Consider the following 15,405-nt stretch of genomic DNA (forward strand, 5'->3'; position numbering starts at 1 on the left):
CCTCTGACCCTCCCCCGTCTCATGCTCTCTCTCTCTATCTCATTCTCTCTCTCAAATAAATAAATAAAATCTTTAAAAAAAAATAAAATGATCTCATTTCTAAAATTCTGAATTTGGAGATTCCTTTCATGGCCATAACCACCTATTCTTTTTTTCCCCTCTTCCTCTTAATGAATCTGTTCTTCGCACTGGTTATATTTTTAATTCCTTTAACCCTTTTTTAGCTTCCTCCAGGTTCAGTCTGGATCAATCGCCAACCATTTTCATGTAACTTCTTTTTGGCATCAAGAAGGCCCTTTGACCTACTGTCACCTTGATCTTCCTAAGCCTCACCTAGGAAAACAGCATGGTGCACTTTCTCTGATCTCATTAACTGGGTAGCTGAGTGTTACCAGAAAAAGTCACAAAATTGTGCCAATTGGCTCAACTAGAAATTTTTTACTCTATTATTAGTATACACTCTGAGTTGTTCAGAAATTCTTTTGTTCACCTCTAGTTGACTCTTCCTTATGCTTTTCTCTGTGGGAAGGATTCCAAATGCTTTACAGGCCACACAACCAGATACCACCTGCCTTAAGAGATGTCTTTGCATCTTCCTTCTCTGAGAAGATATAGGACATCTGCTTTAAACTCTCTTAAATTTCTTCCTCTCTCAAACACATTTCTCTGTAAAACACTATTCTTTCTTTCCTAGATGAACTAGTTTCTTTCTTTCTAAGGCATGCTATTGACTCTATTTCCTGTCGCCTCCTATAGGACCTTGCTCCATTCATTATTTGTTTTCCTCAGTAATTTGAGTCTTCTTTCTCCTCTGCATTTCTCCCATAAGCCTGTAAGCATGTTCAAGTCCTCTTACTAAAAAAAACAAAAAAACAAAACCAGAAAACAACAACAAAAAACCCAATCATTTAACCAAATATTCTTTCCTCAACCTCCATACATCTTTACACACCCATCTCTTTCCTTTATTAAATTTCTCAGAAAGGGTCAGCTACTTTTATTTTCTCACTTTCCTTGAACAAATCTTTAAAATATCTGTATTCCATTGGCTTTTATGTAGTATGTTTTATGGAGATTATGTTCTTATGGATCACTAAAATGATTTGTATTAACATTAAGTTACTGCTTAATTATTACATTTCTTGTGAGTGCCCATCCTGGTTTGATCTCTCTACAATACATGCCATTGACAATTACATTCTCCTTAAAACTCTCCCCCAGCACATACTGCAAGCTACAGAGGCAAGATTATTACAGGTAGTATTATAGATATTTGAACTTAGACTTTCCATTTAGTTGTTATGCTATATCTAGTATTTCTGTACTCATTGTTTCATCTATAAATTGTCATAAATATACTTAGTTCTCAAGGTAGCTATGAGAATTTATTTGGATTACATATCCAAAGAGCCTAATACAATGTTAAGCACATGGTAGGTGCTGATAAAAAACAAAACAAAACAAAACACCACAGCTATCACCTTACCATCCTGGTTCCATCCTATTTGACTTTTGTATTCTTCACAGATTTCTCTTCCTAGGGAACATTTTGTAGGAATTTAGGGTCAGTCCTTGACCTTTTTTTCTTCTTTCCTGTCTAACTTGAAAAACTCATCTAATCCATGGCTTCTAATTCCTCACAATGGATAATGCAAAAGTATGCATCTCCTGTTTAGACTGTTTTAACAGGCGCCTCACACACAAGGGCAACTGCTTGCTAAATAGATATCTTCATCTGGTTTTGCATAAGCATTTCAAATTCAGTAAAACAAAATAAGATGACAATAAAACATAGAATAAACTGGCCTTACTAATACACTATGTTGAAGCATACTTTTGCTTATTTCTCTCACTTGATAGCCATCTCTAATCACTTGCCAGGTCATGTTGATTTTTATTTGATGTCACTCATATTTGCTCCCCGTAAAACACAGGACAAGCTCTTCCCAGGATTATTGCTGAGTTTTTCCACAATCTGGAAAGAACCCACTTTTGTTGCTTTAACTTCAATCCCTAGCTCTCATACTTGGTATGTTGCAGAATAATGCACGATATTTTTCCAGAGCTCCTCTGCTGCTTTATTGCTGAAGTCTGGGATTCTCCCTGGAATGCCTTCCTCTAACAAACTTGCTTGTTGAAATGACTTGCTTGTTGAAATGGATTTAGCCCTCAGAATTCAGCCAAATGCCATCTTCTCTTTGTCTTCTTTTCCCTGTCTTTTCAGCTCCCACTTGGGCCTTGATTTGTGCCTGTTATAGGGCACTTAAATTCTAACTATCATTTTAGTACCTCTCCTTCTAGACTGAACATAAGCTCTGACAAGACAGGAACTACATTTTCATGTTTTAGTTACATACAATTCCTAGTAGAGTCCTTTGCATACCGTCAGTGCTAAATAAAAGTATGTTGAATAAAACTAAACAATGAAGAAAAAATATATTACATCCTTCATCAGTAGCCACAGAGAACTTCCCTCTTCCCTGTTTATACTAAATTACCAAATCCTAAAAATTAAGAAATTTTTACAGGTGAGGAATCTGAGGACTAGACAATTCTATGATCTGCCCATCTTCACACATTTAATTAAGTGTCTGGAATGAAGGTCTACGAAGTTTCACTTCATTTTTCTACTTTACCAGCTTGCCTGTCTGCGAGTAAGTTGTAAGTTTGAATAAAGGTTTTGACCTTGGAGTAATTCAGTGTTACTAGTTATAAAGATATTTTCATTATCTATTCTACCACCATTAACCAACACAGTATCTAATTTCTATGTTACTTTGACGATTTAGAATTGGACATACATACCAACCTAATAAATATTATCTCATAAAAGTTAAGGAAAGGTGGAGTTACAGGAATAAGTTTATCTCACAATCACTGTTACTGTCTCTCACTCTCAGTCTCTTTATGGCTTTTTAAAACACAAGCTTTTTTTTTTTTTTTTTCAAAGCACAACTGCTATCATTTCTCATCTGATAGCAATGCTATGGAGTAGGCAAAAATATCCTTCTTTTCTTTTTTTTTTTAAGATTTTATTTATTTATTTGACAGAGAGAGACACAGCAAGAGAGGGAACACAAGCAGGGGTAGCGGGAGAGGGAGAAGCAGGCCTTCCGCTGAGCAGGGAGCCCTATGCGGGGCTCAATCCCAGGACCCTAGGATCATGACCCAAGCCGAAGGCAGACGCTCAACGACTGAGCCACCCAGGCGCCCCATCCTTATTTTCAGATGAAGAAAATAAATCTCAGAGATACTAAGTGACTTCTAAATAACACACAGAACTATGACTTACCCAGGTCTATGGGTTTTGCATAGAAAGCATTGTATTTTGCAATAGAAGTTTTCCCTTTTTTGCCATTATCATTTTTATACATAGACTGTCATAATGATACATGTGACTGGGGGGGTTTAATATCTAATTCACTTTGCTTTTAATAGTTTTAAGGAGATTTGAAATATCAAGAATGAGACAGATAAAAGTGGTGACATTTTCCATGAGAAGATATGAATTAAAAGAATGTGTGCTGTGTTATGATTTGTATATCTGGGAATGTTAAAAGATCCTGGCAGTAATTGTACTTATAAAGAGGGGAGCCAATAACTTAATTTGAATTTTCACTTAGTGTTCTCTTAAGTAACAAGCACACGGAATAAGAAAGAAGGTTTTGACAGATGTAAGTGTATATTGTGTTCACCTTTAAAATGTGTATAAATGGTTTTCAATTGGCTTGAAAGACACTAATGGCATTTGTGAGAAGAGCTCATTCCTATAAACTTCTCTCCTTAAGTACTTATAAAACATAGTTACTAGATTGCTGTGCTAAGTACTGGGCATTCAATTATGGTCCATTATAATTATTATTATAATAATAGTTATCATAAAAGTAGTATTTCATTTTTATTACATTTTTTTCTCTGAACAATAGGGATTTTTGTTTCTAAATTTTTCACTAAAAAGAAAAATAGCTGACAAATAGCACACATGTAAACACATGAATGAGAATACAATTACATTTTTAAACAAAATATATAGATGCTATGGACTCTTTTTTTTCCCCCCTCACTTTCCATGATTATAGTTCTTTTAGTGAATTCCCATTAGGTGCTGAAAAAGAGTCATTTTTCATGTATGGCAGCTATGTTATTTTTTCTTTCAGTTAAACATTTAGACACAGCTCTTCAGTTTAGTGATATGACTACCAGAGACTGGAAATATCTTTGACACCAAATACACCACTGTATAATGACTTCGTAATTTTGCTTAGATATTCTGGAGATGCTATTGCCAAATGATTATGTCTAATAGATACTCACCAAAAAATGATAAAAGTTTAAAAAAAATCTAATGTCAGCAGCTGGTAGAGGTTTAATAGAGTAGCAATTAGCACACATTCTGGCCTTATAAAAATAATTAGAATAAAACCTATAAAATTTACCAAAAGTGGGCTCCACTAAAGTTTCTTGTTTCTGTTGCTATAATTAGAATTTTGTAGATAAAGCAAAATGGTAGTACTGTATATAAACAAGATAGAATGGTATTATTTTTTTTGTATCCAGTTATAGAAAACAACCAAATTATACTAATAGTCAGTCTGATTAGAGAGAAAGAAACACATTTTATTATTTAAGTACTGTACCATTTGAAGTTAGATTAAATTTTAAACCATAAATCTCCAAATATTGATATCTAAAAAGCCAATCAAAATTAATGACTAAGGAACAAGCTTGCTGTTTTTTTTCTCCCTTTTTAAAAAAATCTCACTTTCTCACTCTTTAACAAAAGAAACAGTATATTGGTATTCTAAAAATTCTTCATTTGTATAATGGATTTCTAAACTGAGATTCATGTTGGTCTTTCCCTTGTTTATGCTCATTACCTTTTTAAATATCTTATATACAAATTATTTGAGAGACTAAACCAAAAGATTTTACCCTTGTAGATTTCACAGATTTGAATAGATTGCAAGAGGCTAGGAAAAGTATGTACTTACGTCTCCTATATTAAATAAGTTGAAGCATTCCACATAGATGTGTATCTTAAAAGAAGTTGGGCGTATGAAGCTGCTAAAATGATTTTTATAGTGACATTGAGTCATGAGCCAAATGGTGACTGGATAACATGCTAATTTTACTCCTGTAAATGGGGACACATGAAATGAGACTCACAGACTTGGAAGAAAGAATGAAGAGAATGCCACCAGCAGGCACTGAAGTCTTCTCTTTAGTATGAATGGTATGATTTCTTTTAAGTTTAAAAGAGAAGGAAAATTCTTCCTGTCCTATATTACAAATGCAATTATATAACTTCTCAAAAGTGTGTTAAAAGCTTCTGAGTAGTTTACTATGTGCTTAGGGCTTGGTCTACATTAGTGTTTCTGGAGCATTTTGGTCTCAGATATCCATTACATTCTCAAAAAGTATTGAAAACACTAGTGAGCTTTTGTTTATGTAGTTATAGCTGCTAATATTTATCATATGAGAAATTAAAACTGAAATATTTAAAAATATTTATTAATCCACTTAAAAATATAAATAATAAACCTATTATATGTTTCCATAAATAATATATTTTTAATGAAATGAAATATATTTCCAAAGCAAAAAAAAAAAATAGTGACAAGAATGACATTGTTTTACATTTTGCAATTCTCTGGCTTAATTTTGTAAATGTCTGGCTTTATAAAAGACATCTGGTTTCTCATATCTGCTTCTGCATTCAATCTGTCTCAATATGCTGTTTTAGTTGAAGTATATGAGGAAAATCTGGACTCACACAGATTTTTTAGTTGGAAATGTCAGGAGAGTTTTAATAGCCTTTTCAGATGATTGTGGATATATATATATATATATATATATATTTTGCAATGTGGAATCTACAACCATATCAATATGCTTTCCATACTCTGTTTTATTAAAATCTATTGTCTGTCTTGCACTTTAAATGGATCTTTTGCTTATGCATATATATATATATGCATACATATATGCATACATATGTGTGTATGTGTGTGTGTGTGTGCGCACGTGCGCGCTTAGTATCAAGCATTGGTCATTTGGAAGATACTGCTCACGGGGTTATGCAAAAATTCCAAATGGTACTGTACTATACAATATCACATATGTTAGTAACACCACCTATCTCATCAGAAAAGTCTTTAAGGATTGGGAAACTGACAAATTCACAGGGGCTGATAATAAGTTTTCCAAAATTGTAACTTTTGTTTGAAAGCTCAGATTTAATCATTGCCAATAGATGCAGTTGGGTTTTGCTTCCCTTGAAGTGACAAGCTCATTTTGTTCATTTTTAAGAAAATCTCTGCCAAATATCCAAGTTTGAAAAAACCACAGTTTGCCTGTCAGTTGTTCTTTCAAGTAAAAATGGTGACTTATGAAAAAGTGGCTAGTTCAGCTCTCAACCCCAGTAGTCACCCAAGTAGTTTACTGGAGACAACTATCCACTTTGGTACCCGGCAGAAGTGCTTCATGTGACTTCCTAGTTCATCACAAAGAGGTTAAACATATCTGTCCTCAGGGGACAAGATTTGACACAATTAACATTTGTTACTGCTTCATCAAGTGTATCTGTAGACAAATCTAGCATTTTAAAAATATTAACTGTGAGTGTGTGATGGTGAAGAATACCAGGGTTACAGTAGTTTGGTGTAGCTGACTTGATAAGTGCTGAGGTGCTAGCAGTTTTTCCCACCAGGCTTCTGCACCATTCGTGCAAATGTCAGCCAAGTAAAAAAGGCAAATATCATCAGTATTATTATGAAAATTATTTTGAACTTGTGAACCCAATGAAAGTATCTCAGAGACTGACTGAAAGAGTTTGGGGGACCTGCAGAAAGAGTTTGGGGGAACTGCAGGAGTCCAGGGACCAAATTTTGAGAATTGTTGATATCATAGTAACAGGAAACTGTCTGATCAATACTACAGACCGTAAAAAAGGAAACTCTTTGGTAAATAATTTAACTAAGCAAATTTTTGATTCCTAAAATATTCTGGAAATATCAGCTGCTCTATTTCCAGGCTAAGTACTATCCATCTTTTCTCTTCTTTTCGTTATAATTTCTTCTTGTTTATGTAATTCAAGCTTAAGAATCTAGTAGCTTATTTAAAAAAACAACCCCTTAATCTCACAAATCAGAGGGCTTCACACTAAGTGTCAAGCTCAGAGCAAAGTTCTAGAACTCGGTGCTACCTCAATTCCCTTTTTCCTTGAATTGAGCTATATTCTAGTTGCACTTTGGAGTTAATGACAGCAAAGAAGAAATAAAAACCACAGTCCTATTAATAGCCACAATTTAAAAAATCCTACAAAAGTTTCTTCTGTTAAGGTATAATTATAATTCCTGCACCAGGTGATGACATTGCATGCTCTAGAGTACTATTTAGTGTAACAAGAACAGGTATTGCACTTCTGAAGAGTTTGGATAGTGTCCCATCAAAAGCATTCTTTGACATTCTTTTAAAAAGCAATCTCATATACTGAATTATATCACACAGAGAGATGGCAATTTTTATTAACTAGGTGAAGTCAAATCTTTTTTTATTCTGAATCCAGGGCATTGACCTTTCTATCACAAAAACATTGCTAGAATCAATTCTGCCGAATATGAGAAAAAAAGTAGAGTGTCTTTTTGATGTTTGTTTTTTTTTTTTTAAGATTTTATTTATTTATTTGACAGAGAGAGACACAGCGAGAGAGGGAACACAAGCAGGGGGAGTGGGAGAGGGAGAAGCAAGCTTCCCACCAAGCAGGGAGCTCAATGCGGGGCCTGATCCCAGGACCCAAGGATCATGACCTGAGCCGAAGGCAGATCTTAATGACTGAGCCACCCAGGCACCCCTGATGGTTTTTACAATAAGATTTTGACTAATACTATTAGACATGGTATCCCATCGGGCTTGGTCGAAGGAAATACTTCACTTTCTCCCTGATTTTCAGTGTATATTAAAAATTCTCAGGTTCAAAAAAGTTTCAATATTTGATACTAATGATTATTCTTCTCAATCTTTTCTTTATTCATCAATTCATCTCTGATCCCACTGATGTGATAATTGTGACCCTTATGTCTTCATTCAAGGTTTTATATATAGATATCTACCTAGATATATATCTCTATTATCTATCATCTATCTATCTATCATCTATCTATCTATCTATCTATCTATCATCATCTATCTGCATATATATTTCCTTTTTTTGACATGGGCACATTTTCACATTGGTTTTATAAACTCATAATCTAGTCATTTGTATCATTACATAAATTCTCTGAAACTTCCTTTAGCTCAGATTCAAATCTTTTTTTCCTTTCCACAATGCTTAACAACAAATCAAAACTTTGTAATGAGAAATTCAAGCCTAAAAATGTTATAAAGCCAGAAGTACAGGCTATATTCCTTTAGGAAATAATTTCACTGTCTAATTAGGCAACAAATGACCTCAAAGCTACTCATAAATCCCTTTGCTCATTTCTATCTGACCTCTTTACCAATTCTAACAGCAATTTCTTTATTTTTCTGTGCTCCTTCAGTCTTATTTATATTTCATATTCTTTCTAATTCTTATTCTCTACAGAAAATCTTGCCTAATGACTTTATGAAGAAGATCAAGGTCATCCTACATAATTTTCTTCAATTCCTCTTTCTTTATCCTCACATCAAAATTGTCCATCTCTTTATTCAAGAGTCCTTTTGCCCAACATTCATACCTGACTGGTGCTTTTGATTCTATCTTCTCTCCCATTATTGTTCCTTCAGTTCTGCCCTCTGCTTCTTTTTCCTATTTCTCCAATGCCTATAAAATTGCTTACATTTTCCCTGTTATAAAGTAGATTTCATCTTTTAACTCTGTGTGTTTACTTAAAGACACCTGTTTTACTTTCATTTACTCCCAAACTTACAGGAAAAGATGTAGATGGTAATTTTTCCTGCTTCCTCTATTTTTTATTTTCTTTGCAATTTGACTTACATATTTATTAATTTACCAGAACTGCTTTCTCAAAGAAAAACCATTACAGATTAATCACAAAATTCAAGGTTTTTCACAATAATCACATATATAAAATTGTATACAGCATTTTACATTGCTATTTCTCTCTTCTTAAAATGTTTGTCTCCTTTCGCTACCAAAGTTACTGCTCTTAATTTCCCCATAATCTTTCTCTTGTATTTATCCTTGCTCTTTCCTCTGCTTACCTCTTAAACAATATTTATTCTTTTTGTTGTTGTTCTTTATGTTCTGTTTGATAATCTCTTCTACCCCCATAGTCTTAACTGCCACCTGTATATAGAGGACTATCAAATTAATAATTTGGGGGCTTGATATTTTTCTGAAGTATAGGCTGAGAAAATTTTTTTTAAGATTTTATTTATTTATTTATTGCGCACATAGGCGTGAGCAGGGAGAGGGAAGGGGGGAGAGAATCTGAAGCAGACTCCTTATTGAGCCTGTAGCCCAATGTAGGGTTGGATCTCACCACCGGGAGATCATGACCTGAGTCAGACACTTAACCCACTGAGCCACCCAGGTGCCCCTAGCTCAGAATTTTTATTGCCTACTGAATATTCCACAATGATTGTCCTCAAAAACTCAAATTTGGTAAGTTCAAAACAGAATTTCCTTGCTGTATCTCCACCTCCACCCCCAAACTATTCATTATTCTCATTATTTTGATGTATATTACTATTTTCTCAGGTACCTATGATAGAAATCTTAGAATTGTCTTCAATTACTCCATTCCAATAACCTCATTGTTTTATTTCTATCTATTCAATGTCCATTTTATTTATTTATTTATTTATTTGATTTTATTGTGTTATGTTAGTCACCATACAATACATCATTGGTTTTTGATGTGGTGATCCATGATCCATTGTTTTCATATAACACCCAGTGCTCCATGCAGTACGTGCCCTCCTTAATACCCATCACCGGGCTAACCAATCCCCACTCCCCCCTCCCCTCTAAAACCGTGTTTGTTTCTCAGAGTCCATAGTCTCCCATGGTTCATCTCTCCCTCCAATCCCCCCCCCATTTTTCCCTTCCTTCTCCTAATGTCCTCCATGCTATTCTTTATGTTCCACAAATAAGTGAAACCATATGATAATTGACTTTCTCTGCTTGACTTATTTCACTGAGCATAATCTCCTCCAGTCTCATCCATGTTGATGTAAAAGTTGGGTATTCATCCTTTCTGACGGCTGAGTAATATTCCATTGTATATATGGACCACATCTTCTTTATCCATTCATCTGTTGAAGGGCATCTCGGCTCTTTCCACAGTTTGGCTATTGCAGACATTGCTGCTATGAACATTGGGGTGCATGTGGCCCTTCTTTTCACTACATCTGTGTCTTTGGGGTAAATACCCAGTAGTGCAATTGCTGGGTCATAGGGTAGCTCTATTTTTAAATTTGTGAGGAACCTCCACACTGTTTTCCAAAGTGGCTGTACCAACTTGCATTCCCACCAACAGTGTAAGAGGGTTCCCCTTTCTCCACAACCTCTCCAACATTTGTTGTTTCTTTCCCTGTCCATTTTTGCCATTCTAACTGGTGTAAGGTGGTATCTCAATATGGTTTTGATTTGGGTTTCCCTGATGGCTAATGATGATGAACATTTTTTCATGTGTCTGTTAGCCATTTGTATGTCTTCTTCAGAGAAGTGTCAATGTCCATTTTATATTCTTCATTTCCATTTTTCCCCTGGTCACTTGTTTCATCATCTCTTTCTTGACTACTGCAGTTACATGCTAACTACTTACTTAACTAAATGTATTGTTCTCCAACTTACCCTTTACACTATCACCAGAATTAACTTTATAAAACATAAAGCACTTAAAAATCTTCAGTGGCTCCTGGAAACCCACCAAACATTGTTCAATTTTTTTTGCATGGCCTTCTAGAATTTGAAACCAACTTACTTTACTAGTATCTTTCCCTAAACTATCCCTCTCATGCATACTAAGGATCATTCATAGCTAACACTTGCAATATATGTTGTATTCAACTGGTTTTCTAATGCTGTTTTCTCATCCTAGAATGCCCTTCTCTCCCAATGACAACAAAATCCTACTCATCTCTCAAGCCGAATTTATAAACCACACCCTCTTCCCATCTCCAGATACAATGAATAACTTTATTAGAGTGTTCATTAATTTGGCACTGTGCGAGAACTATTTTCCTGTTGTTCTTCTCTTACATTTTCCTTGAGATTTGGGTCTTTAATTTTTTAGTCCTTTACAGAGGTTGGCACAGGATTTTTTATGTTGTTTGCACATCTATAAAAAGCATTTTGTAGATTGGTTTTCAATTATCTTACTCAAACTCCTTATTGGTTAAGTAAATTTGTCAAGGTTATACCATTGTTAATACTAAAGGTAGTCTGAGAAAGTGTGTTTCTTTATTTTTATTCAGTTCTTTTCCTTTCTTGAAGACTTTTCATCAATTTAGGGAGGTAATCTATAATCATTTCCTCTAATATACTTTTTCTTCTATATATTCGTAATTATAACAGGATTTTTTTTTTTAAATAACAGCAACAAAAAGCACTCTAGAATTCCTAGTAATCTATCCTATTTTCACTGTACTGAGGGCTACCTCTTTCTAGGGTGTTTTTTGTTTTTTGTTTTTTTTAATAAACTTTATATGATTAAGTAGCAAATTAATGCATGGAATGATTTGTTCTGTCCTTCTCTTATTAGAGCTTTTTACATCACTTATTTAATATTTCAAGGGGTTTATAAATCATTTATTAGCTAATCTTTGCAACATCCCTGCTGAGACAGTTAGCTGAAGAAGTACTGCTGGCTGGCAAGTGATAAGTAATATTACTTGCACTTTACAGATGAAGAAACTAAAGCAGAGAGAGGTTAATTGACTTGAACATGTCTTAACACAGTCTGTGGTAGTACTGATGTTAGAATGGGAGCCTGGGGTTATTCACATCAAAATTACAAAAGCATTAAAAGCCTGGGGCTGGTGCTGTTCTTTGTTATATAATACTTTCTAAATCCTTTGTCTTATCTTCTTTTCTGGGTCTGTATGAGTCTAAGGAGGACAGATGCTTTTAAAATCTATACCTTCTCATTGAACTAAGACTATTTTTTTCTATATCAGGTAAATATTTAGCTTTTGAAAGGATGTTAGAACACTGACACATTTCAAAATAATTCATTATTAACTTTTCCATCTTTAAAATAATAATGAATGCTCAAATCAAGCTCAGTAGTAGTGTCTGGTCTGCTCCAAGTTGTAACAATAACCATAAGAATAATGAAACAGTTATTGTTTAAGAGTGCTTTATCAATAATAACAAAATATTGACTATATGCCAGATTCCACACTAAACAGTTTATGAGAATTATATAATTTAAATTTCTCAACAATTCTATCAAATAGGTATTCGCATTATCTCACTTTTAAAGATGAAATAACAAGAATTTGGAAACATTAAGTCATGAAACTAGTAGGTAATTTAACCACTTATAAAACCAGCTGCCACTTTCTAACATTTGTTTTGGAGCATACTAAACTTCATTTTCTTTTGATTGTTTGTCAGCAATATTTCTTTTTAAGTATGTAAGAAGTTCACATACCGTTTTAAGACATTATACGGTGATATTTTATTGACATCCCTACAGTACCTAGCTTTTTAATATTATCATCTGATATACAACATAATTGACACCACCATCTCTTTCCTCCTTGATTTCTGTATTTGTTCTGGAAATATGTTGCATTCCAACTCCCACAGATCTGGTCTACTCATCCAGGTGATGGTCCCCATCTTTAGATACCTCAGTCAGGGCTGTTCAGCCTCTGACAGTAAAAGCACACTCACCAGGGACTAGGAGTTTGAGAACGACTTACTAAATTAACACCTAAAAAAAAATGGTTTCAAAATATGAAAAAAAAATCTGCAAAACTGAGATAAAAACTAGTTTAAGTAATTTTTTCAAACACTAAGAGTTGTATAACTCATCAGCTGCTACGTTGCTCAACTCTCATAGAGTTATCTATAAATTACATTGACTATGTGATATGGATCCATTTTTAATACATCTGATAAGATGTCATGTAAAGCTTCCAAAAGCGCAGTTGCCTAGGACTGAGGAAGGTTTAAAAATGATCCTGTTCACAATGAACTAGAAGTAACTTCAGTAGGAGGCTGAGGCAGAGATGTTGGACCTACAGAGTGAAAGTTCAGGCATACATTGGAGAGAGCTGTCTGGTATAGGAGGGCCAGGAATTTGTGACCTATCAAGTGGGGAACATGAAGGTAGAGCGCCCTTCAGTGAGAATCCTGGGGTTGCTTCTAGATCTCTAACTTGGATGAATGATAAGATGGCATTTTTTGGTGAATGCTAAAGGAAACGCAGCAGAAAAAAGTCTAATAAAAGGCACTTTAACATTTCACAATGTCACATTTAAGGTAAATCTGGCATTCTTTTCTTTTCTCAGTGAATGAAAATGCATTAATTGAAAACACACATTCACACACATGCTAATATCTGCTCTTCTGCAATCAAGTATTTTCTGCATAATGTCTAAATATCTATTCCAGTTGAAATAGTGCTTAAGCACTCCAATATGCCTCTTTTCAGCCAAAAAGAAAAACAGTTGCTATGATTATGTTTTCACATATTTTAACATATGTATTATCATTGCCAATTATCCGCTTTGCAGATACGAGTTTTCTATGTAATATTTAATATCCCCCTTTATTGAAAATAAGGGGCACCTCGGTGGCTCGGTTGGTTAAGTATCTGCCTCCGGCTCAGGTTCTGATCCCGGGGTCCTGGGATTGAGCCCCCTGTCAAGCTCCCTGCTCAGCAGGGAATCAGCTTCTCCCTTTCCCTCTGCCCCTGCCCCCCACCTGTGCTCTCTCTGTCTCAAATAAATAAAATCTTTTTAAAAAAATGAGAAAAAAGAAAATGTCATTGTTCAGTATTATAATGTTTTTCATGTTTATTGTAGGTCCGAATATTAGAATTACTGATTAATCTCTTTATTCAATGTTTCTCAGCACAATGTTTAATACTCTCTTTCTCCACCATCATTATATTTTAAGATTTTCCATACATCACTTTATATGGGATTTTCAGATTTTTCAGGCTTTTTGAAGTCAGTAGGATAGACTCCAGAGAGAAAAAGGAATGCTGAAGAATGGCAACATAAATTAAATAAATACTTTAAGAAATTCAAAATGTATTAGTCTAGCCATTGAGAAATATATATGAATATTTACATAAAATATAGTAGCTATATAAATAAGTTTTAAAATGAGATAATTACAAAGCAACTATATTAAAATATGAATTTTAAAATGTGGTAAAATCACTATTAATAAGAAGCTTTTTATAAAGTGAAAAGACAAATAAGTGCCTTTTTGTCTAGGAGACAAGTTGTTATTCTGAAAAACCTCAGGACATTTTGTAGATTGTCAAAATCGCTTTGCTATCAATATCGAGCATCTCTATTAATCAACTCTATTATCAGTATTGGAAATTATCATTATGACACAATTTCATTACTATGAACATTTAAGAAACATTTAAGTGGTAAACATTGATTTTAATAAATAGAAAAACAACTTATATGATGAAGTTCCAATAAACTGAGAAATTAAAAGATCTCAAAATAGAGATATTTCATTGACCAAAGTATAAACTACTTGAGGGTGGAGAGTTTGTATTTTTCTTGTTTGTCCTCCAAATTTCAGAAAAGGGTTATAAGTACAGTGCAGGGTACTAAATAAATATTTAACAAATAACATTTTTTGAGTTCATTACCTTTGTGGTACAAATTAGGATTTCTTTTGTACTGACATAACCAGAAGATTTTTATTTCAGCACTATGAATTATTAATGTCTTTATTTAATTTCCATAATGTCTGTGTCAACCAAACTTATTTGAGTGATAATTAGAAGACCGCATGCTTATCCTATCTTCTAGGCTTTCGTTTTTGCATATCGCTTCATTAATTCACACCGACTTTTGGGATTTTTATAGCATAACTAAGGATTATAAAAATACATAAAAGCATTTGCCAAAGAACTCTAAATAAAACAGGTCTCAGAAGACAAATACCATATGATTTCACTCATATGTGGAATCTGAAAAACAAAACAAATAAGCAAACAAAAAGCAGAATCAGACCTATAAATACAGAGAACAAACTGATGGTTGTGGGGGTGGGTGGGCAAAATGGGCGAAGGGGAGTGGGAGATATAGGCTTCCAGCTATAGAATGAGTAAGTCACAGGAACAAAACGCACAGCATAGGGAATATAGTCAATGATATTGTAATAGCTTTGTATGGTGACAGATGGTAGCTACATTTGTGGTGAGTAGAGCATAATGTGTACAGATACTGAATCACAATGTTGTACAC

General features: G+C 34.1%; 1 protein-coding gene and 1 long non-coding RNA gene across 4 annotated transcripts in view; one reads left to right on the forward strand and one right to left on the reverse strand.

Moving 5' to 3' along the window:
• Positions 1–15,405, forward strand: part of LOC123858963 (uncharacterized) — a 184,137-nt gene that overhangs the window by 66,161 nt on the left and 102,571 nt on the right. The window lies entirely within an intron of this gene.
• The window catches only part of PKIA (cAMP-dependent protein kinase inhibitor alpha), a 94,804-nt gene that overhangs the window by 8,266 nt on the left and 71,133 nt on the right, over positions 1–15,405 (reverse strand). The window contains exon 1 of one of the 3 annotated variants that reach the window (XM_045896344.3): positions 4,992–5,097. The exons of the other annotated variants lie outside the window; for them this stretch is intronic. Coding sequence (XP_045752300.1) covers positions 4,992–5,096 — 105 coding nt within the window. The 5' untranslated portion in view covers position 5,097. Of the gene's footprint in view, positions 1–4,991; positions 5,098–15,405 lie in introns of those variants that run through there. 3 annotated transcript variants of the gene reach the window in all.

This window comes from Mirounga angustirostris, unplaced genomic scaffold (genome assembly GCF_029215605.1).
Source record: "Mirounga angustirostris isolate CCGP_5_RB_7025 unplaced genomic scaffold, mMirAng1.0.hap1 SCAF_4, whole genome shotgun sequence".
NCBI lineage: Eukaryota > Metazoa > Chordata > Mammalia > Carnivora > Phocidae > Mirounga > Mirounga angustirostris.